Source organism: Vigna angularis, chromosome 10 (assembly GCF_016808095.1).
Source record: "Vigna angularis cultivar LongXiaoDou No.4 chromosome 10, ASM1680809v1, whole genome shotgun sequence".
NCBI lineage: Eukaryota > Viridiplantae > Streptophyta > Magnoliopsida > Fabales > Fabaceae > Vigna > Vigna angularis.
Window position 1 is genome coordinate 1204635 of NC_068979.1, and position 23761 is coordinate 1228395.

A 23761-nucleotide genomic window follows, 5' to 3' on the forward strand; every position below is an offset into this window, starting at 1 on the left:
CAAGTCCAAACTCCCTCTCCCTCCCTAACTCCCTCTTTCTCCTTTCTCAAATCAAATCTTTTACAGCAATATTTTCTCTCATCTTCCATTTCCTTCTCGTCTCAGATTCTAGGGTTTATCGCACACTCCATGGCCGCGGAGAAGCTCAGGGATTTAACCCAACCTATTGACGTGCCTTTACTCGACGCCACTGTCGCTGCCTTCTATGGCACCGGATCCAAGGAACAGGTTGCTTCTTCTTCTTTTTCGTCATTCTTTTTCTTTCACTTGCGTCTCCACTATTCAACATTCTCTCCAATTTGCCTATTTCTTGCTTCACTGTGACATTCTCTTTTCATCTTCACTCACCGTTTGGCTTCTCCAAACTTCTAGCTTTCATTGTCTCTTCGTGCCTCCCAATGAGTGAGAACAGTGTTTCCGAACAGAACTCTCTTACGCGCTTAGGGTTTATCATTAGTCAAGCTGTATACGGAGTTATTATTTTTAATCATTCACTATTAAATTGCTTTGGCCTCTCGTAATTATTCTTTCTGGAGTCACTGACTTGGTTCATTAAGGTGGACTTGGAAAATGGAATTCTTGGTAGCATTGTGAATGTAGGAAACATGTCAATTTTTTCTACTTGTTTATACCTGCTTTTTGGATGCTTGAGTAATGATTCTTTATAATAATGCAGAGAACTGCTGCTGACCAGATTTTACGCGATTTGCAAAATAATCCTGATACGTGGCTCCAAGTTATGCATATTTTACAGAACACTCAAAGCCTAAATACAAAGTTCTTTGCCTTGCAGGTGAGTTTGTTTCAAGATCGATAATGTGGGGTAAATAGCCGATGTTTATTTTTCATTTGTTAGACGTAAACATCCTGTACAGAGAATCATACTTTAAGTTCCAGGAGTTGGTGGAGTTGTTCTACAATTAAGTTCCAGGAGACAGGATCTTAAATTGAACTCCAATGCCCAAATGAATGTTCAGAACTTACTACATTTGTTTGATAGAGGAATCCGGTACACTGGCATACTCAATTAAAAAACATTTATGATAAATGTTGCTTAACAACTTCATGAATTTAAGTACAAAGATATAACCACTGCATGCAACAATGATGATTAATAAAATATAAAGGAAATTGTGAGATGCAGGGACCAACTAATGTGGAAGTTATTAGTATGGAACCAGAAAAAAGGGACTAGAGATAATTTTTTTAATGAAAATTAAAAAAAACATTAATGAAAATTGGGATGCAAAAGAATCACTGTTGATTACAGTTGAAAGTTCACTTGACTAAAGATGAGACTAATTTAGAGTATATATATAAGTGCAAATTTCACATTTCAAACTTGTTTTGTAGGATTTAGACAGACTTAAAATCTACTTTTTAACATGGTATTATAGTCATGGGTTAGCCTAGTTAATTGAAGTTACACGCAGGGGCAATGTTCATTGAACTTAATATTTCATTATCTTTCCTTTCATTTAAATTTGTAAACATTTTCAACATCCAACACTCCAAAGACAATGCCAAACTCTAAAACCCCATGCCACGTTTTTAATAGTTATTGAGCTGAAGTGAAAAGTTCTTAAAATTCTTAAAGTTGTCATGGCATAATATGGTCCTTCAAAATGGAGTTAAGCAACTCCATTTTTTGTTGTCAGTTGGAGATTTCCTTTGGCACTATGGGTTGAGACACTTTGTTTTGATGATTCGTACAAAAACACTTGAAAAGTTGATCTATGTTAAGTCTGCTCTGAACTCTGGGCCTTGCTGGTGTAGTTTCTGGCCAAGTTTGGCATATTATGACACAGTGTTCCAAAATTGTTCTTTGTTGGCTGCTGGTATTCTTAACCATTGACGGGTCTCATTTGAGTATGTTGACGTCTCTATCCTTGTTTTTTTGGTGTAGTTTGTACACATAATTAGTTATTTCTTCTCCTTTTATTTTTCATTTGATTCTATCAACTTATGTGTCAAAATGTTATACCCCTCGAGTTCTTTGACATCCATTGCTTTTGCCTAATTAGTTATTCCTTAGATTTATGGTGATTGTGTTTGTGAGTTATGATTTATGACTGTGGGTTCTTAATATATCTTTAGTTTTGGGCCTTTTTTATATGTTTATTTATATATAAGAAATTATTTATCTTTGATGTAGCGGAATTTTTGGGTCAGCCCTTTCATCCCACCCTTTGGGATTTATAGCTTTAGCTTCAAATGTCATTTTGTAACCCTTGCTAAATAACTACCACCATCAATTATACATGTAACTTATAACTATGCAATTTACCATCAGTTATAGCCTGTAAGGAAGATAATGTTTTTTTGTATGGATCAAGGTGTATGTGCTAGATTGAAGCTTTATTAGTGATAATCGAAGTTGGAAGTATGCTTATTTTAAAGGACATAATTATTTTGTTTCAGTTATAGCTAATTAATATTTGAGTGGAAGTATTTCAAGCCAAAATTACTTTCCTAGAGGTCTAATTACTATATTTGCTGAAATGTTAACCACCATACAATTTTGGTGTTGTTTTGTTGATGGAATTATTGACCTTTTTACTTGTGTATTATGTGTGTATGTTTACACTGTTTTTTCCCCTGACTTCTGCATTCAACTCGTTTATAGATCCATGGAAGCAACATTATTTGGTATCAAACAAATTCTACACTTTGTTACTATAATTCTATCGTATATGCAGGTTCTAGAAGGTGTAATTAAATATAGATGGAATGCATTGCCTGCTGAGCAGCGAGACGGAATGAAAAATTTCATCTCTGATGTTATTGTACAGGTATCAGCGACATTTGCAAAATGCAGAGACTGTAGCTAGTGACACTTGTGTTGATTTGTATGCTTTTAGTCTCTTTGCATCTTTTGTCTTCTTAACTGACCCTTTTTTGTTTAGCTATCACGCAATGAAGTGTCATTTCGAACAGAACGATTGTATGTCAACAAACTCAATATTATTTTAGTTCAGGTATCCCTATGTCATATTGCTCAATTAATTATTTATGTTATTCTCATCCAGTTATACTGTGCATATTTTATTTTTCTAGATAAAATTTATGCATTTTCTATAGTTTTCCTCTGTTTTTCTAATGGATGTATTGGTTTCTTTTACCGATCACTTAATAATTCTGTTGCAATCTTTGATTACATTCTTTTTCTGTTTGATTAACTACATATGAATGTTTTTCTCAAATAAATCCTGCATGCACAGATTTTGAAGCATGAATGGCCAGTGAGATGGAGAAGCTTCATTCCGGACCTTGTTTCTGCAGCTAAAACAAGTGAAACAATTTGTGAGAACTGTATGGCAATATTGAAGGTATATTCATCGTTTTTCTCATAAAAAATGTTCCTTTAATCAATGAGTAACATTACAAAATGTTCTTTCAGCTCTTGAGTGAAGAGGTTTTTGATTTTTCAAGAGGAGAGATGACTCAGCAGAAGATAAAAGAGCTTAAACAATCATTGAATAGGTAATAGTGACCAACTTTGTTTATAGGAAATCCTACAACATGTTTTCTTTTACTTTGGTGATATGGCGTTTTTCTGGTTACGGAAGGACATATTGTTATGATAGGCCCTCACAAGGAATTAATAAATTAATTAAAATAGAGAATTCTGAATTGAAATGTCTAGAAAATACAAAATAAAGTGAAATTTTTATTAAATTGTGTAGAGAGATAGATAAGCTTCTGTTGCTGAAAATATATATAGAGTCAAAGCTCACATTATAGAGTATAATTGTCACTCTGACATACTGAGAGGTAAACTATGTAGAAAGGAATTGCACAAATACATTTATCACGAAAGGTAACAGGGGATGGCATTCTCTTTTTGTGTTAGATTATAGTTGGAACTGATTTCTCAGTTCTGGACATCAATTATCTATTTTTTTATGCTCCTGATTTTTAGCTCCAGTTCATTTTAGTTGTGAAGGAAGGAGTATTACATAATGCTAAGAATTATACCTGGCTGTTTGCAGTGAATTTCAACTCATACATGAATTGTGCTTATACGTGTTATCAGCATCCCAAAGAACTGAGCTCATATGTGCAACGCTGTCTACATTGCATGCCTTCTTATCATGGATTCCTTTGGGCTATATATTTGAATCACCATTGGTAGGTGCAGTTTTCTGCTTAACTAAATCTGCAATTGAACAATTCTGATATCTTTTGGCTTTTTGTTCATTACAGCTTGAGACACTGCTAAAATTTTTCCCAATTCCAGCATATCAGAACCTGACATTGCAATGTTTAACTGAGGTATGCTCCATCCTCTGTGTGTTTAAGATTTTAGCTGAAACTTTCAAGATGAAATCACTATCTTTTAATATTCACAGGTTGCAGCCCTCCAATTTCGGAATTACTTTGATGCCCATATTAAGATGTATAACATATTCATGGTTCAGTTGCAGGTGTGTTTTAATAATAATTTTCTGTTACAGGTTGTATTTACCCATTTGCTTCATCATATTCCTGTATCTATTTTGTTTTACTTTGATCATGTGATAGTTTCTTTGGTTGATTCTGGGGTAGTGTTATGTTTACTGCAGAGCATACTTCCGCCAACAACTAATATACCTGAGGCATATGCACATGGTTCAAGTGAGGAACAAGTAAGTCTCTGTAATTTGGCTATAAGCTAGCCTGGTTTACTACTAAATTACTTGTGAAGCATCTCTCTGACAAGTTTCCCCTGTTTAGGCATTTATACAAAATGTGGCACTGTTCCTCACATCATTTTTCAAGGCAGGTTTATTTTTTCAGTTTATGTTATGTGATTACAAGGAATGTTTATATTAATGAAATGTAATGTGACCCAGTGAAAGAATGTTCCATATCATGAACTGTTGTGCCTAAGTTTTCTACTGTACATCAACTCTCATATTTTCTCTTTCTATGTATATTTCATGTATTTATTTTCTCATATCCTTCTGCGTATGCAGGTTCATATTCGAATTCTGGAATCCACTCAAGAGAATATATCTGCCTTGCTTTTGGGTCTTGAATATCTCATCAATATCTCATATGTGGATGATACTGAGGTTTTTAAGGTATTATGATAACATTTATCTCTTCCCTTTGAATGCTTATGTTGTGATTGCTCAAACTTTTTTTCGTTCTCAAGTTTTCCTGATAGACCTCTGACCTCTTTTCCTCCTTACCATTGGAAGTGTCCTAACATAGTGTTCTGAAATGTACAAGAATTTTATATGTACTTGTTTTCCAAAAAATATCAGGTCTGTCTGGACTACTGGAATGTCTTGGTTGCAGAGTTGTTTGAGCCACACCATGGTTTGGAGAACCCGGCAGCAACAGCAGCAAGCATGATTGGACTTCAGGTGCTGTCTTTTATTTTTCTCATACCTTGATCTTGATTGTTAAAATCAAGAGCTGGCATTGTTAAGATATGTTCCTGTCCTTTTTTGTGTTGAACATTAATTGATATTGGTATTGTTAGCTGTAACATTGTTTGTTTTGTTTGGTACTTATTTTGGACATCGCTCACCACATTGGCATCTTCCATTCCTTGTTTCTATACTTATCTCTTTTTTAAAGTTGATTTCGTATTGTCCTTTACCCATAATTTTCTTCTTGGTCTTAACAATTTCCTCTACTCTAAAGCAATTAAGAGAAGAGAACCATTTCTATCATCTTCCCAAGAAATCAATATAAAATCTAATTGGAATCTAATGAATAAAATGTCTTCTTTCTTGCTAATAAAGTACGATGCTGTAATTGGAAAATCTAATGAATAAAATCAAATCTGGTAAACTTAGGTGTAATAAATAACTACGGAAATTTTTTCTCCTTACTTTCTCTTTCTTCAGTTACTGTTTATTTGTGCTTTTTTTCTTCAGTTCACTAACATAGGTTATTCCTATTATAGTCTGTGTTCTGAGATCTAAGATATTTATTTACAAGATATAGTTTGGATCAGTTGGTTTAAACCTAAAAATCATTATTTTGGAGTATACATTGTCTGAAATGGTTTTCAATTATGGCAATATTTATAACATTTTCATATGTGTATTTTTGTTCAACTTTAAAATTTCATTATTTTCCTTATGCCTCTCTTGATAATTATATGTACTGTTTTCATCATTCTAAGAATGGTTAAGGTCATGATTATATTTTTCTCAATGGCAAGTAGGTGCCTGGTATGGTTGATGGCATTGGTTCACAACTTCTTCAGCGCCGGCAACTTTATACTGGTCCCATGTCAAAGTTGAGAATGCTTATGATATGTCGTATGGCGAAACCAGAGGAGGTTCTCATAGTTGAAGATGAAAATGGGAATATAGTGCGAGAAACAATGAAGGACAATGCTGTTCTTGTCCAATACAAGGTAATAATACTGAAAGTGTTTGAAGCTGTTAACAAATGAATATTGTACTTTATTTGGATGATTAAAGGATAAATTTGAGAGATTTCTGTCATCATATTCTGATTAGTCAAAGTTCAATCAATTATACAGATTATGAGGGAGACTCTTATTTACTTGTCACATCTTGACCATGATGATACTGAAAAGCAGGTATGTGAATTACAATTCGTGGATCGTTGTTTTGAAGGGAGATAAAAAGTCAATCTTTATTTCAAATTTATTATTGGATAGTTTGCATTTTTTTTTTTCCAAATATGAACTGTTTTTTTTTTCATCCGCCGATAGAAACTAGGATGCAATTTATATTTGGTGTTTGTTCAAAGATAATATTAATAAGTTCAACTTTAAAACCCATTAAGGTCACCCTAGTTGTTGGGGGGTTTGGGCAGTTTGCATGGGTTGTTAGATTTAAACTTTGACGATGGTATTGTACATGCACAAAAAAAGGCTGTGCTTCATTAACCCAAGGATTTATCAAAGTTGTAACGATGTTATTTTCGTATACTGACTTGCAATTGAAAAATTGATACATTTTTGTCCCTAGGCAAAGATCCGAACTTGATGCAGTGAACTTTTATATTGTCATGTGCAGATGTTGAGGAAGTTAAGTAAACAACTTAGTGGTGAGGACTGGACGTGGAACAATTTGAACACATTGTGCTGGGCTATAGGATCTATATCTGGTTCCATGATGGAAGAGCAGGTATTGTGAACAATCCAATATACATTGTTCTGCCGACTGTTGTTAAAATGTCAACCTACTAAGATTGGCTGAAGATTGAAAGATTCAAAGTTGTGGGATCGTATGGTCCTTACCAAAAATATTTTTTTAATTCCTAGTATGATAATGATACTATAAATAACTAATAATATGTTAATAAATTCAGTTCCAATTTTAAATATTTATTTTATAAATATGGTAAGTGTAACATCCCAAAATATAGTAATTACCATATATTAGAATTAATTACAATTAACAGTTAAAACATGCAGTTTTATACTAAGCGCAAAGATTCCAAAAGTTAACGTTCACACGTACAGAAGTAAAATACCATACAACAGTATTTTAAAGTTTAAAGACGAACGGTTTTACAAGCTTTAACCGAACGTCCAAAAGCTAATCAGAAAACGAAAGCTATAACTAACGAGCGCTCTAGGGCTCGGCTTTAACCTCTACGTCAACCAGATTGGCGTCCCCCAAATTTTCTTCTTCCAGCGCTTCTTCAAGCAACGCCTCCCCGTCTGCTTACATCCACACGGATGATCATTGCATAGACAAAACGGACGTTCAAGGACGAACGACAACACAAGAAAAGAGACACAGGGTAAGCTTAAGTAGTTTAATTCATACAACTCATATAACAATTTCACATAAGCAATTAACATACGAAACATACAACAATACATCAAAACATAATATAATTCATCCAAACTCTCATAAGACCGACCGTCCGGACTGTATGAATCCATGTAACTATAGGCGTTCTTGCACTTGGGTGGTGTGGTAACTGGAAACACTCTTCAGCTGCCACCCAGGGTTAGCCCTATCAGTCCAAAGTACTCAAGAGGACTAGGGCCTCCTGCCATTCCCACACATGACCTACTCCCCTCTACTTGAGGACGAGCACTCACGGAATATCAGGATGAACAACCATCAGCAATTTTACCATGGTCATACTATACCACTCATCACATTCAAATCAGAGAGACGTTCCTCCTTGGAACGCTTGTTCAAATTCCAAACTCTTAGTTTCATCTCATATATGGTTCGCACATTATATACTTCCCTCAACATCACATTTTCATTCTTAGTTCCACTTCCCTAAAAAGACGAGCGTTCAGACCCCTTCATAATGAGGACGAACGTCATCATGATACCGAGATACACTCGTTTCTGACAGAAGAAAAACGAACGTCTTTCCAAGGACGAACGTTGTGACCACTTGAATCAACTACATGGACCGACTCTAGAACGATTTAACTGATACTTAGAATAATTTACTTTCAAGGATATTAGATCGAATCCAAGTGAATAAAACATCATAAGACTTTTAGATATTAAAACGGACACGAATTTATAAAAGGTACTACTCGCCGGTCAATAACCGAACGCGGTAGCGGATATAAAGTTACCGTTTGGACGAACGCTATTTAGCTTTATGGGCGAACGCTATTTCAATTCAGGACGAACGCTATTTCAATTCAGGACGAACGCTATTTAAATTCAGGACGAATGCCATTTAAATTCAGGACGAACGCTACTATCGCTCGTTGTAGTTTACGGAAAGGACGAGCGTTCGGTCTGAGACCGAACGCCACTTAGGACGAACGCTCGATACAAGACCGAGAGCCCATTTGGACGAACGCTCATTAGATGACCGAACACTAATTAGAACGAACGCTCGATATAAGACCGAGCGTTACGAATCTGAGTTCAATTATTAAAATCATTGGACACCTCTTGGATGAACCGAACGCTCAAACCTAGACTTTCACCAGAGGACGCTCGTTCTTAAGCCGAATCCTTTCCAAATGAAAGAACTCTTATTCGAAATCAATTTCCAGGAAAAACCGAACGGTAGAAGACCGTTCGATGACGAGCGTGCATTATCAAAGTAAGGACTCTTATATTTTACAGATTTTTCATCTACCATAAATTTACATTTTTCATGCGATTCATATCTTATAATTTATTCCCACCATAAATCTCATACATTACAGAATTCATATTATCATACATAACTTACAGAAATCATCCATTTTCCAATTCATATGGTTCAGCCTCAACATACAGTTCATACAATATCACTCATATACAACCAGTACAACAGGGTTCGTTCAATCACAGTAAACATCAGGCATTTCATATATTCAGTACAATTCATGCTTTCACACACATTATACAGTATGAATTAAATTACTAAAGCTCCCCTTACCTGGATCAGTAGTGAACGAACGTCCAAACGTGAAAATTCGTGTTCGCCCAACTATCACCTCTAACCTCAGACTACTCAACTCTTGGAACTAAAATCAAACCAGAAACCAACATTTGATTCAGAGACAGAAAATGCATGTAACCATACTTGGTTTTTGCATGAACCCTAATAATGAACAGCTAAAGGACGAACGTACCAGAATTCAAAACTGGAACTTGTTCGGTTTGATGGAAAGCTCACGGCGTCTGGACTGCTTCTATGGTCTCTGAAATTGGATCGGAGAAGAAGAAGGTAAGATATGGTAGAGAGAAGATGGAGGTTCTAGAGAGAAGGCAGAGGATTTGGAAGCAAAAGTTCGGGGAAGAAGATGAAGCATGCAGAGAAATGGGAGAGGGTTTTCTAGAAAAGTGATTTCTCTCCCCACGTAGGACGAACGTCCATTTGCCTGGTGCCACTTGGATTCCACTAACGTTTTCGAACGTTCTAAAGTGACACTTGGCAGCTACATGCAGAATGAGTGTGAGTGCGTTTTAATTGCACTGCACGTGTGACGAGGGTGCATTAAATGGCGTCAAGAACGAGGGGTGGGGTTCGTTTCTTAATTAAAAATTCTGGACAGGATTTGAGGGTAATAATTACGTGATTTGACAGTGGTTAAATTTTCGAGACCTCACAGTAAGCATGAGAAAATAACAGTGAATATAACATACACCAAAAGAGTATAATAGAAGACCCAGTAGGGAAGATAAAGAAACCAAAGAATCCAACTCATTAATTTTTAGGCAATATAAAAGAACATAAGGCACAAAATGAGACCAGAACTGCTCTTCACAGAGAAGAAACAGAGATGTGGTTCTGGGTGAAATGCAATGCTGGAAAAGATGCATGGCAGAGCCCCAAGTCAATGTTGATAACTACAATCCTATAGCGTTTACATAAACTTGTGTAGCCTCCCTAAATTTGTCTAGTGAAGTTTGCATGGAAATTCTTGGGAGTTTACCAACATAATCGAAAAAGAATATTACTTAAAAACTTATTGATGACATATATGCTTAACATGATACTATTTACTCAACAATAATTCAAATAATGTAGTAAAATAGCAAATCGCAATTACTAAACTAATTTAACATAAAACTGCAATAATGACCCATTTTTTTATAAATTCATAAAAGCAAGTTATTGAGGTTAAAACATTTGAAAAAGGAGTTAATTTCCTCAAATCATTTGAGTCATGGTAAATCATTGTTGTAATAAGGTCATTGGAGGCAAGGAAATTACAATTGAGTTCAACTTGTCCTACTTCTTCACTCGAGTTTGAGTTTGACAAACATGGTAACAGGACTAGAGCCATTTAAGCCCAATTGTTGGTACATATCAACATTTTTGGCTTTGTAATATGGACTCTAAACTGATATATCCTAATTATCAATATATTTTTATCCTCATTGTTGTTTTATTTTATTTTATTTTTTTAATTGATGTATGTATAACATAATTTTCTAACCGAGTAATGTTAGTTGTATTCATGGTGGGAATAATTTGACTGAAATAATTCCTAGATTATCGTTTTTATTCTGATATGAAATTAGAAAATCAAAGATATTGATATTTTTACAGTTGCAAACAGACGTGACAGCTAACTAAGTCCTAGTAGCTGTATGTGTCTAGCTGATTAGGCTGGATTCTGTAGTCTAGAAGAATTGGCTCCTGCGCAGGTACTCTGACCATTACAATGCGCAGGCCCAAAAGGCTAGATTACACATGAATCCTAGCAAATATCTTTGTTTTTTCTTTTGGATTCTTTTGTTTTGTGTTATTTCAAGAAAAATAAGTTAAAACTCACATCTTGGTTTTGTGGCAGGAAAACAGATTTTTGGTTATGGTCATTCGTGATTTACTAAACCTATGTGAAATCACAAAAGGAAAAGATAACAAAGCTGTTATTGCTAGTAATATCATGTAAGTGATTTTTGTGTATTCGTTTGTGTTAGGATATTTATCCTATTTTATCATCATTATAGTGTGTCAAGGGTTACCCTATTTATCATGATTATATTGTGTCTAGGATTACCCTATTTATCATGATTATATTGTGTCTAGGGTTACCCTATTTATCATGTATTTATGTATCAATTTATTCTTATAAATAGAAGATTGTGAGAGGGATCAATCAAGCCCTCTAAAATTATTTTACAGTTTCAATCTTAAGTGTTTGCTATTTGTTTTTATTAATGCATCTCCTTTGTTGAATAATGTGCAGTTTCTTCTTCTGACAGGTATGTTGTGGGGCAGTATCCACGGTTTTTAAGAGCTCACTGGAAGTTTCTTAAAACTGTTGTTAATAAGTTGTTTGAGTTTATGCATGAGACACGTCCTGGAGTTCAGGTTTTGATTTGTGTTTTTATTTTCTGTCACATTTATATGTATGTCATCTCTGATGATATTTGCATGACTTGTTTGGAATAAACCCTGGTTGTGCTTGTCTTTCTTATGGTAGGAGCTTTGTTTATGTTAGATAACTTGAAATTTATACATCAATTGATATCTTGGACAACGCAGAAGAGAAATATTAAATCACACAGATTACAATAAAACAGAATTTGCTGCAGAGTCATAAACCCCTATTACAAACATATTTTAATATGATGCCCCTAAAAGTCTATCTTAAACTTTCAACACTACAGGCAGCAACCTATATAAACCATCCAAGAATAAATTATAAGTTTTCTTAACAAATCAGTATTAGATTTTTTAGTTTTAATATTCCAATTTAGTTCTTATTCTCTTTTTTCTTTTAAAACTTGATTATATTAGTGGTACATTTAACTCAATGTGTGATTTGATTATTCTGATCCTTATATGCCTTGCTTTGTGTTTTTACCTACTTCTAACTTATTTCATTTTTCTTTTGAACTAGTAGTTTATTCCAATTTTGCTTTGTGTTTTTACCAATTTCTGCTAAAATTTAATTTAAATACTGTGCATTCTTCAATGATTAAAACATTCTTTTACATGTAGAATATTTTTACCATTCAGAATTCATTTTTCGTATTTTTGTTCGTGTTTAACTTATTTTAGGATATGGCCTGCGATACATTTTTGAAAATAGTTCAGAAGTGCAAGCGTAAATTTGTTATCACCCAGGTAACAGTCATCCTCCCAAAAGCAAGTTTATTCCGTTTCTACATATATAATAAGAATAATATTAATAATGTTCGATATTATGTCAGGTTGGAGAAAATGGGCCCTTTGTTTTTGAACTTCTTACTACTCTTCCAAATACCATTGTGGATCTTGAACCCCATCAAATACACTCGTTCTATGAATCGGTATCCATTTTTCTCTTAAGTTGATTGTTAATCTTAGGTGGTATGCTTATATTTTCATGTGTATATTTTTAATTGATATTAAATATTGTAGGTTGGTTACATGATTCAAGCAGAGTCTGATGTTCAGAAGAGAGATGAATATCTTCAAAAGTTGATGGTGCTGCCGAATCAGGTTATCTGTTTAATTAAGAAGCCACGTTATTTCTTTTATCTCTTTAATATTATTTACATCCACGAAATGTCATCCTACTCATTCTTTTGTAGAGATGGATGGAAATTATTGGGAAGGCACATCAAAATGTTGATTTTCTGAAGGATCAAGATGTGATCCGAAATGTTCTAAATATATTACAGGTATAATTTTTTAATAATTTTGTTTATTCTACTTTATATTTCCTGAGAATTCCACTTTGCATGCTTCGAAGGATCTGAAAATAAGTTCTTTGATTAATTTGTTGTTTGATCTTTTGTTTCCAAATTTAGAATTTCTTACACAAGTCTTTGTTCTTTGTTGATGGGTGAATTATTTCTTCGTATCTTACATTCTGTTCATTCCATTATTAGTAAATGATCATAATTGGAATTTTTGTATTCTGTACTCTTCATGTGTGCATTATTGAAATTTTTGCATTATTCACAAGGTTTTTGGTATAATTCCTGCTGCTGGTGATGGACCGTCATGAATAGCTTATTAGAAGGACAGCCATAAGCCTTTGGTGAAACTTGTAGATTAGCCTTACCTTTACTTGGAAATAGGGCAACCTTCCTTCTCAGTAAACTTTCATAAAAAACACATCTAATGACTTTGGTACTGAGCACATTATAGGAGTCATTATAATATAATGTTGTACCTTCCTAGTTATTTGATAATTAGGCAGGGTTTTAACACCTTGTCTTTTCTTAAGTTTCTACCAAGTGTTGATATGTAATTGTTAGACATATAACTATTATTTTGAAAGTTTTAGCTGTTTGGTGGATCCTCATTAATGGTTTATGTTACTTCTCTAACATTCATAAAAGCATAAGCCTTTTTGGGTCTTATTATTTGAGCGAGGCCAATGCACATGGGCTTTCTTACCTTTTGTTAAAATTCAATTTTTTTACTTCATATATGGGGATGCAAAGAACGAACTCTTGACCACTTGGTAGTGTAATGTAGACTTCCAATATCGTATCATGAACCAATAATGGTTTATGTTACTTCTCTAACATGCACGTGCTTCATAAAATCATAAACCTTTTGGATCTTATTATTTGATCATGGCCAATGCCCTGGCTTTCTTACCTTTTGTTAAAATTCAATTTTTTACTTTGTTAGGATATTTATCCTATTTTATCATCATTATAGTGTGTCAAGGGTTACCCTATTTATCATGATTATATTGTGTCTAGGATTACCCTATTTATCATGATTATATTGTGTCTAGGGTTACCCTATTTATCATGTACTTATGTATCAATTTATTATTATAAATAGAAGATTGTGATCAATCAAGCCTTCTAGAATTATTTTAGAGTTTCAATCTTAAGTTGGTTTCTGTCTCGTAATATATATTTGTTCGGCGCCACAGTTCTTCGTCGCCCGCCACCGTCCGCCGTTGCCCGCCGTCGGCCACCGTCGCCGGCCACCGTCGCCGCCGGCCACCGTCCGGCAACCGTCGCTGCCGGCCACCGTCCGGCCACCGCTGCCGCCGTCGTCCATCACTGGCACAGTTTCCTTCGTCTAAACCCTTAAGGTTTCCTTGTTCCTCGCTAGTACTATTCGTCTTCTTCAAAAATGGCATCTGGCAGTACTCTTTCCTTCTCTGGAAGTCCATCAATTACCTCCGAGAAGCTAAATGGAAAAAATTATCTATCATGGTCTGCTGCCGTTGAAATGTGGTTCCTTGGCCAAGGGCATTATGACCACCTTGAGCGAGATGGAAGCCATGTGCCTACTGAAAAAGCTGATCAGTGGAAACAAGTAGATTTCCAGTTGTGTGCCCCATTATGGCAATCAGTGGAACCCAAACTTCTTGTATCTTTGAGGGCTTTCAAAACTTGTCACTCCTTTTGGAAGAAAGCCCAAAGCATTTATGCCAATGATATTCAACGTCTCTATGACACTACGAACAAGCTTGCATCTCTTAAAATGGCAGATCATGATATGGTGTCCTTCATGGCTGAAGCTCAATCTGCTGTCGAAGAACTTAGGATGTTTTTGGAAGTAGATCCATTAGAGGATATCAAAAAGAAACTAGACAAATTTTACATGGTGTTGATCCTTCGTGCCCTACATCCCGATTTTGATCATCTCAGAGATCAACTTCTAACTGGTCATGAGGTCCCCTCTATGGAAACATTGACCACTCGCCTTCTACGTGTCCCGGTACCTCAAACTCAAGAAGCGCATGAACTAGTGGAACCATCTGTCATGGTTGCCACACGAGGAAGAGGAGGACGTGGCACTAGAGGAGGTGGACGAGGAGGTCGGGGACGTCCTCAATGCACATACTGTAAAAGGATGGGTCATACTCAAGAGAATTGCTACTCCTTACATGGTTTTCCTTCCAAAACCGCAAATATTTCGAAGACTGAAACTTCCACTTCGAAGACTGAAACTTCCACTTCTATGTTTTCTGAGGATGAATATCAAGAGTATTTAAGGTTAAAGTCTAACAGCTTGGCACAACCATCTCAATCTCCCAATACATCAACAGTCTGCATTTCTCAATCTATGGAAGGTCAAAATTCATGGGTAATTGACTCAGGTGCTTCTGATCACATTTCTGGTAATACCTCTTTGTTCTCATCTATTTCCTTTCGAGAAAAACCTCATTTCATAACCCTTGCAAATGGATCTAAAACTTCTTCCAAAGGAGTCGGTCATGTTTCTTTATCTCCCTCCCTCAATCTCAACTCAGTCCTTTTTGTCCCTAATTGTCCTTTTAATTTAATTTCCTTAAGTCAGTTGACTAAAATGTTAAATTGTTCAATAACCTTTGATCATAAATCTTTTGTTATACAGGAGCGTGGTTCGGGGAGACAGATTGGAGAAGGATATGAAGTTGGCGGATTATACCATTTTGGATCTCGTCCAAGGGTGTCCTGTGTTGCTGCTCCTAACCCTAAAGTGCTACATGATCGACTTGGCCATCCTCATTTGTCCAAATTAAAAAAGATGTGTCCTGAACTTAGTGGTCTCCAAACCTTAGAATGTGAGTCATGTCAATTAGGAAAACATGTTAGATCTTCCTTTCCTAAAAGGTCTCAATCAATATGTAATTCTAGTTTTTCCATCATCCATTCTGATATATGGGGACCTAGTCGTATCTCCTCTTTTGGTTTTAGATATTTTGTTACCTTTATTGATGAATATTCAAGATATACTTGGGTTTATCTTATGAAAAATCGTTCTGAATTGTTATCTATCTTTACATCCTTTTTGAATGAAATCAAGAATCAATTTGGTCAAGTAATCAAAATATTAAGAAGTGATAATGCAAAAGAGTATTTCTCATCCTCCTTTTCTACCATCTTGAGTTCCCATGGTATCTTACATCAGTCTACTTGTCCTCATACACCACAGCAAAATGGTATAGCAGAACGAAAAAATAGACATTTGGTTGAAACTGCTCGTACCCTTTTGCTTGGTGCCCATATTCCTGTCCATCACTGGGGGGATGCCATCTTAACTGCATGTTATCTTATTAATAGGATGCCCTCCTCCTCTCTTAATAATAAATCCCTTTCTCCATTTTGTTTCCTAATGATCCTCTCTTTCATACATCTCCCCGAGTGTTTGGCTGTGTATGTTTTGTTCATGACATGTCTCCAGGTCTAGACAAATTCTCCGCTCGCGCTCTCAAATGTGTCTTCTTAGGCTATTCTCGACTTCAAAAAGGATATCGGTGTTACTCTCCTGAAACTAAGAAGTATTACATGTCTGCCAATGTCACATTCTTTGAACAGACTCCTTACTTCTCTCCATCTGTTCAGGATGTTTCTATCCTCCAGCAGGTCCTTCCTATTCCAATGGCTGAGTCAAATAACTCCACTGTCTCTGTCATTCCAAGTCTTGATCACCATCCTTCTACACATGTTTCTCCACATACTGAGATCATCCCACACAGGGCCCCAATGGATAGTCCACCTCCCCAAAACAATGGTGAATCTCCTACTTCAGATTCTTCTCCCTCGTCACCTCCTCCCACGCCTCCTGGTGCAAATGATTCAGCATGGCCTATTGCCCTCAGAAAAGGTACTCGTTCCACTCGAAACCCTCATCCCATTTATAATTTTCTAAGCTATCATCGATTGTCGCCCTCCTATTTTTCTCTTTTATCCTCAGTGTCCTCTGTTGTTATACCCAAGAATGTGAAAGAAGCACTTGATCATCCTGGATAGCGACAAGTTATGATTGCAGAAATGCAGGCTCTTGACCACAGTAATACTTGGGAGCTGGTGCCCCTTCCCCCAGGAAAAAAGGCGGTTGGTTGTCGATGGGTGTATGCAGTTAAAGTTGGCCCTGATGGTGAAATTGATCGGCTCAAAGCTCGGCTTGTTGCAAAAGGTTACACTCAGGTTTATGGTCTTGATTATTGTGACACTTTCTCTTCTGTCGCCAAGATGACTACTATTCGTCTCTTCTTTGCCATGGCAGCCATTCGTCATTGGCCACTTCATCAATTGGATATCAAAAATGCCTTCCTACATGGTGATCTTGAGGAAGAAGTTTATATGGAGCAACCTCCTGGGTTTGTTGCTCAGGGGGGAGTCTGGTATGGTATGCAAATTGCATCGATATCTATATGGCCTCAAGCAATCCCCACGTGCTTGGTTTGGAAAGTTTAGCTCCATTGTTCAAAAATTTGGGCTAAAACGCAGTGAAGCAGATCATTCAGTTTTTTATTGTCATTCTTCTCTCGGGAAATGTGTTTACTTAATAGTATATGTTGATGATATTGTCATTACAGGAAATGATGTTGTTGGAATATCTCAACTAAAAGAGTACTTGTGTAGACATTTTCAAACCAAGGATCTTGGAAGTCTCAAATACTTCTTAGGCATTGAAGTAGCGCAATCAAAAGATGGAGTTGTAATCTCCCAAAGGAAGTATGCTCTTGACATATTACAAGAAACAGGCATGATTGATTGTAGACCGGTAGACAGTCCCATGGACCCAAACCAGAAATTAAGGATAGAAGAAGGTGAATTATTCTCCGATCCAGAGAGGTATAGGAGGCTGGTTGGAAAACTGATTTGTCTCACTATTACAAGGCCAGATCTATCCTTTGCAGTTGGAGTGGTTAGTCAGTTCATGCAGGCTCCATGTGTTGACCATTGGAATGCTCTCATTCGCATTCTAAGGTATGTAAAGAAGGCTCCCGGGCAAGGATTGTTATATGAAGATAAAGGAAGCATTCAGGTCTCTGGGTATTGTGATGCAGATTGGGCAGGTTCACCTATTGATAGACGGTCTACTACAGGATATTGTGTTTTTCTGGGAGGAAACATTATTTCATGGAAAAGTAAGAAACAGAATGTAGTAGCTCGATCAACCGCGGAAGCCGAGTATAGGGCAATGGCATCACTAACATGTGAACTTATATGGGTGAAACAATTCCTTCAAGAGGTTAAATTTTGTGACATCCATACTATGAAGATGTATTGCGACAATCAAGCTGCTCTCCACATTGCATCAAATCCAGTGTTTCACGAGAGGACTAAACATATAGAAATTGATTGTCATTTTGTTCGTGAAAAGTTGTTGACCAAAGAAATATGTACTGAGTTTATTGGGTCAAACGATCAACTCGCAAATGTATTGACCAAGTCATTAAGGGGTCCTCGGATTGAGTTTATTTGTTCCAAGCTTGGTACATACAATTTGTATGCTCCAGCTTGAGGGGGAGTGTTAGGATATTTATCCTATTTTATCATCATTATAGTGTGTCAAGGGTTACCCTATTTATCATGATTATATTGTGTCTAGGATTACCCTATTTATCATGATTATATTGTGTCTAGGGTTACCCTATTTATCATGTACTTATGTATCAATTTATTCTTATAAATAGAAGATTGTGAGAGGGATCAATCAAGCCCTCTAGAATTATTTTACAGTTTCAATCTTAAGTTACTTGAAGAATGGGGATGTGAGGAACGAATTCTTGACCACTTGGTAGTGTACTGTAGACTTCCAATATCGTATCATGAACCAATAATGGTTTATATTACTTATCTAACATGCATGTACCTTCATAAAGGCATAAACCTTTGGGGTCTTATTATTTGTTGGTAGTGTATTGTAGACTTCCAATATTGTATCATGAACCACTTATTCCAAATGGCTCAACCTTACGGGCATGGTTATATATTACATATCTAACCATTAATATTTGTGTCATGGTTTGTAGCGTTTGTTTAGTTTTCTCCTCGTGCTTTACATTTCTTCTAATTGCAGACAAATACAAGTGTTGCATCTTCTCTAGGAACATATTTCCTACCACAGATCACATTGATTTTTTTGGACATGTTGAATGTGTACCGGTATGTTCTGTTGACTGAAATGTTTTTATATTATTTTTACATGGATTTTTGTTTTATGCAACAAATATATATACAGATTAGATTCTTTTATCCTCCCATTAATAATGACTAAAATCTTTTTTACCTGCAACAGAATGTATAGTGAGCTTATATCGAAAAGTATTGCAGAGGGTGGACCTTTTGCTTCTAGAACATCCTATGTTAAGCTTCTACGGTTGGTTTGGTTAATATAACATTGAATTTGTATTAATGGGGTTGCTGTTAACCTTGATACTGTTGTTATTGATGCAGTTCGGTTAAGAGAGAAACACTTAAACTGGTTGATACATTCTTGGACAAGGCAGAGGATCAACCCCAAATTGCAAAACATTTTGTACCACCAATGATGGATCCTGTTCTTGGAGATTATGCTAGGAATGTGCCTGATGCAAGAGAATCAGAGGTCTTGTCACTTTTTGCCACGGTTGTAAACAAGTATGTCAATTCTTCTCTCTATTTGTTAATTAATTGAGCGTTAACATTCAGAACTCTACGTTTATATTCTTTTATTATCTAATAATGTCCACCCGTGGCCAAAATAAGCTTGTAGAAAGAGAATAAGCTAAGATCGCTCATATTCTCTGCAGATATAAAGCTGCAATGGTTGAAGATGTCCCTCGCATATTTGAAGCTGTTTTCCAGTGCACACTGGAGGTAATTGTCTAGGTTATTTGTCTAGGGAACTGCATTGGACACTGCAATAGTTGATCATAATGCCCTTACATTGACTTCCAGCATGGCCAACCCACATTTATTTTCCCTGGTTGAATGGCCTTTTTCTGGTCTGTGTTTTTTGTTAATCTATGCTTAAATTTGCAGAAACTGGTTTGACATCGCGTAGAAGTTCTGTTTTTGATTCATTGTCTGTTATATTCTATCAATTGTGATGGTGTATAATTATTGGATATCTGCACCTAAATATCAACATTTGTAATTATTCTTTTATTCTGGAACACAGATGATTACAAAGAATTTTGAAGACTACCCAGAGCATCGGCTAAAGTTCTTCTCATTACTGCGTGCCATAGCTACTCACTGTTTCCCTGCTTTGATCTGCCTGTCCAGTCAGGTGGTTTTTCTTACCTAGCACTTTGCCTACGCTAAACAATTGTGTGGCAGTTTATTTGGTTTCTGATGTTGTGTGTAATTTGTTTCAGCAACTGAAGCTTGTTATGGATTCAATAATATGGGCATTTCGGCATACAGAAAGGAATATCGCTGAGACTGGACTAAACCTATTGTTTGAGATGCTGAAGAAGTTTCAGGTGATCCTTGATTATTATTTAATCCATATCTCACTTCATTTCCTAAGCTGTTAAACAATTTATTTATACTTAAAATACAGGTTTCTACAATAAGCAATTTTAAGAAAAATAACTTATTTTAGATGAAGCACTGTTTCGTAGTGCTTATTTAAAAAAAAATTAAGTACCTGTTTAATAAAATAGGCAAAAATTTCCTTAAGAAAACCTGAAAACTGCTCATTAAATAAACAAATTGGACCTAAAGAAGTAGAAACTTATTTTAATAAAGAAACAGTTTTCTAATTGAGCACAAACAAACCGGTCTTTTATTTTCCTTAGTTTTTCTTGTTTGTTATTATCTCACTTTCCTATTCTGGATGATTCTGATCCTCCCTCAAGTTTTCCGTTGTTTTTCTCTATCAGTTTATGTTTAATGTCTACTTGCATATATTAAACAGGTATCAGAGTTCTGTAATCAGTTTTATCGGACGTACTTTTTGACAATTGAGCAAGAGATATTTGCTGTCTTGACAGACACTTTTCATAAACCTGGGTTCAAATTACATGTGTTGGTGCTTCAACATTTGTTCTGTCTGGTACAGTTTCAAATCTTACCTTTATTTTTGTTTCATTAGTCAGTGAAAATTTGCTATATTGAAGAGTTTGGCATTTATCAGGCTGACTCTGGCTCCCTAACTGAGCCTCTTTGGGATGCTGCTACAAATCCTTATCCTTACCCAAGTAATGCAGCTTTTGTACGTGAGTTCACAATAAAACTTTTAAGCACATCATTTCCAAACATGACTGCTTCAGAGGTAATTGAGGAGAAAACTAATATTGTAAATCCCTTTGCCCGAATAGAAGACTAATTGCAAGAAATTTGCAGGTTACGCAATTTGTTAATGGACTTTTTGAGTCAACAAATGACCTTGCCATATTTAAAACTCACATTCGAGATTTTCTTGTACAGTCAAAAGAATTTTCAGCTCAGGTAATTTATATAGTACTGTATGTTTTACCTCATTTCACCAGCACCACAATTGGGAAGTTTGAACTTTTGCCAATAGAATATTGACTACTGCATCATTTTTTTACTAAACGAAGTTGGTACAAGTGATAATTTAAATTTGTCCAAGCTTTTGCATAATTTTATTTTTGAATTTCTTGAAATCAAACTTTTTGCCTTTTAGAACCTTGTACCAGCTGAAAAAACAGCTGAAGGAAAACAGTTTTCTTTAAAATAATTATTCTCTTCTCTCATTGAAAGCACCTGTTCTTTTCAATACGTAACTTCATTGATTTCGCAACATGCCTGGTATTCTAATTCCTTAATGAAGTTCTATGTATCATGGCTGGTTGTTGTTTTGGTTTGCTTCCCTTAGATTATTTGACGCAGCAAGTGTATCGTTATGTGTTAGACTTATGTTTTTGGTGTATTTGTCTAACCGCTAAGGTTTGTTAATTGTGTCCCTCTACCGCAGGATAACAAAGATCTTTATGCTGAAGAGGCTGCAGCTCAGAGACATAGGGAACGACAAAGAATGCTTTCTATTCCAGGACTTGTTGCGCCAAGCGAGTTGCAAGATGAAATGGTTGACTCGTAGTAGGTTATATACAATATAGAAGTTAACACACATCGGCATTCTTACTTGTGTCACAGGCGCTTTGATTCAATCAAATACCGGATGGTTTGAGAACACATGCAGCATTTTGCTCTCAAAGATCTTGTTCCCTGCTTTTCCTAATGCATCGTGTTGGGAGTGGTTCCTGGTTTCAGAGGTTTGGCTGGTTGGTGATACTGCCCTGTTTGGGTGAGTGTTAGATTATGCAGTTGCTAATTTAGGATATGATAGTACGTAGTCGTATGGGAGGATTTATCAAGGCAGCTTCCGTAGAATCACAGGATGGATGAGTCAATTTTAAGTATTGATCACTCCTTGGGTGTGACGTAACCTCTGACGATTTGTGCAGAAAAATCCTTTTGGTTGGATATTCTGTATTTTTTCCACCTATTAGTTTAGGGGAATTGATGTAACCATGATTGCATTAATATATGGTTTTCATGGTGTTATTATTGTTGTTTACGGTGGTTTCGATAGTTTCGCATGTAGAGATGACGATCTTGTTTGTATTTGTTACACCTTTAGTTGTTAGAGTCGTGTCACTTTCTGTACCGCCATTGTTACTTAGTATCACTCGCTGAGCGCCACCACCACCAGTCATCTAATCAGATTGTACCGTTAGCCTTTTTTATACAGTAACTACTGTTTTAAAAATTCGTAGTCCTTATTTATTTAATCCATTGATAGTCTAATATTTATTTTAACTGTATGAAATCTTAACTAAATATAAAAAATATTTGCTTTAATGTATTTGTTTTTCAAGGTTATCGTAGCAAGCAACAAAATAATCTTTTATGAATGATCGACAAAATATATTTTTTAACCGATTTCAGTTTATTGGGATATGGTGATCTATATTAAATTAGATGTAAAACCATTTTAACATATCCCAATCAGATATCTTATTTTTAAATAATCTTATTTTTGTTTAATGGACCCTTATATTAAATACATAAATACTTATTTATGTATTTCTCATCATACACATCCAAATTCACATATTATATGGATATCTCTTTCTCTCTCTCTCTCTCTCTATATATATATATATATATATATATATATATATATATATATATATATATATATATATATATATATATATATATATATAACTGTGTGTGTATGAAACACACTTAATCATATAAATATTTTATATGTTTAATTAGTCAATTAATGTTTCTAATAATTAAGATGATTATTAACTTTACATGTTACATACTTTATCGTAATTAATAATATAAACTTAATTTTGTAAAGGTTTGGAATTGTAATTAAAATATTATAACATATTTACATGATTATAACATATTTACATAATTAAAACAATACAACACATACAAGTTAATTTTTTATTTTAGTTTCATTTTGTCAAAAATTTAAGTATTTAATAATTAGAGATAGAAGTACTTAATAATTGAAAATTATAAACAAAGAAGAAAGAAAAGAAAACGAACAGAGATAAATTAATAAAGTGAGAAGAAAGGAATTCAGTGAGAAAAGAAGAAAGAAATAGAAGAGAAAGGAAAGGGAAAAAAAACAATAGAAATTTTATCACAAAAAACTTACTTTCTTGAAAAAACAAATTTATTTTTTTAATTCATTTTATTTTATTATCACTTTTATTCTTAATATTTTGTTATTTTATGTTTAAATT

General features: G+C 35.1%; 1 protein-coding gene across 1 annotated transcript; it reads left to right on the top strand.

The window, feature by feature from the left end:
- Positions 1 to 22553, top strand: LOC108320809 (protein EXPORTIN 1A). The gene is made up of 32 exons (XM_052869361.1): positions 1 to 228; positions 677 to 793; positions 2700 to 2792; positions 2907 to 2978; positions 3222 to 3329; positions 3401 to 3483; positions 3993 to 4131; positions 4207 to 4275; positions 4353 to 4427; positions 4566 to 4628; positions 4717 to 4761; positions 4959 to 5066; positions 5253 to 5354; positions 6167 to 6361; positions 6491 to 6550; positions 6993 to 7103; positions 11201 to 11298; positions 11616 to 11724; positions 12418 to 12483; positions 12570 to 12668; positions 12760 to 12840; positions 12933 to 13022; positions 19114 to 19199; positions 19333 to 19413; positions 19491 to 19673; positions 19826 to 19892; positions 20197 to 20307; positions 20396 to 20503; positions 20941 to 21078; positions 21160 to 21297; positions 21369 to 21473; positions 21964 to 22553. Exons 1-32 carry the CDS (start codon positions 130 to 132, stop codon positions 22084 to 22086), a joined length of 3222 nt encoding a protein of 1073 aa, XP_052725321.1. The 5' UTR covers positions 1 to 129; the 3' UTR covers positions 22087 to 22553.
- The last annotated feature ends 1208 nt before the right edge of the window (positions 22554 to 23761 follow it).

Bases quoted from the DNA above. Each gene is read 5' to 3' on its own strand.
- LOC108320809 (XM_052869361.1), top strand. From the start codon at position 130: ATGGCCGCGGAGAAGCTCAGGGATTTAACCCAACCTATTGACGTGCCT. The intron at 5,355-6,166 runs GTGCTGTCTTTT...AATGGCAAGTAG, and splicing joins CAAGCATGATTGGACTTCAG to GTGCCTGGTATGGTTGATGG. The intron at 19,893-20,196 runs GTAATTGTCTAG...TCTGGAACACAG, and splicing joins TTTTCCAGTGCACACTGGAG to ATGATTACAAAGAATTTTGA.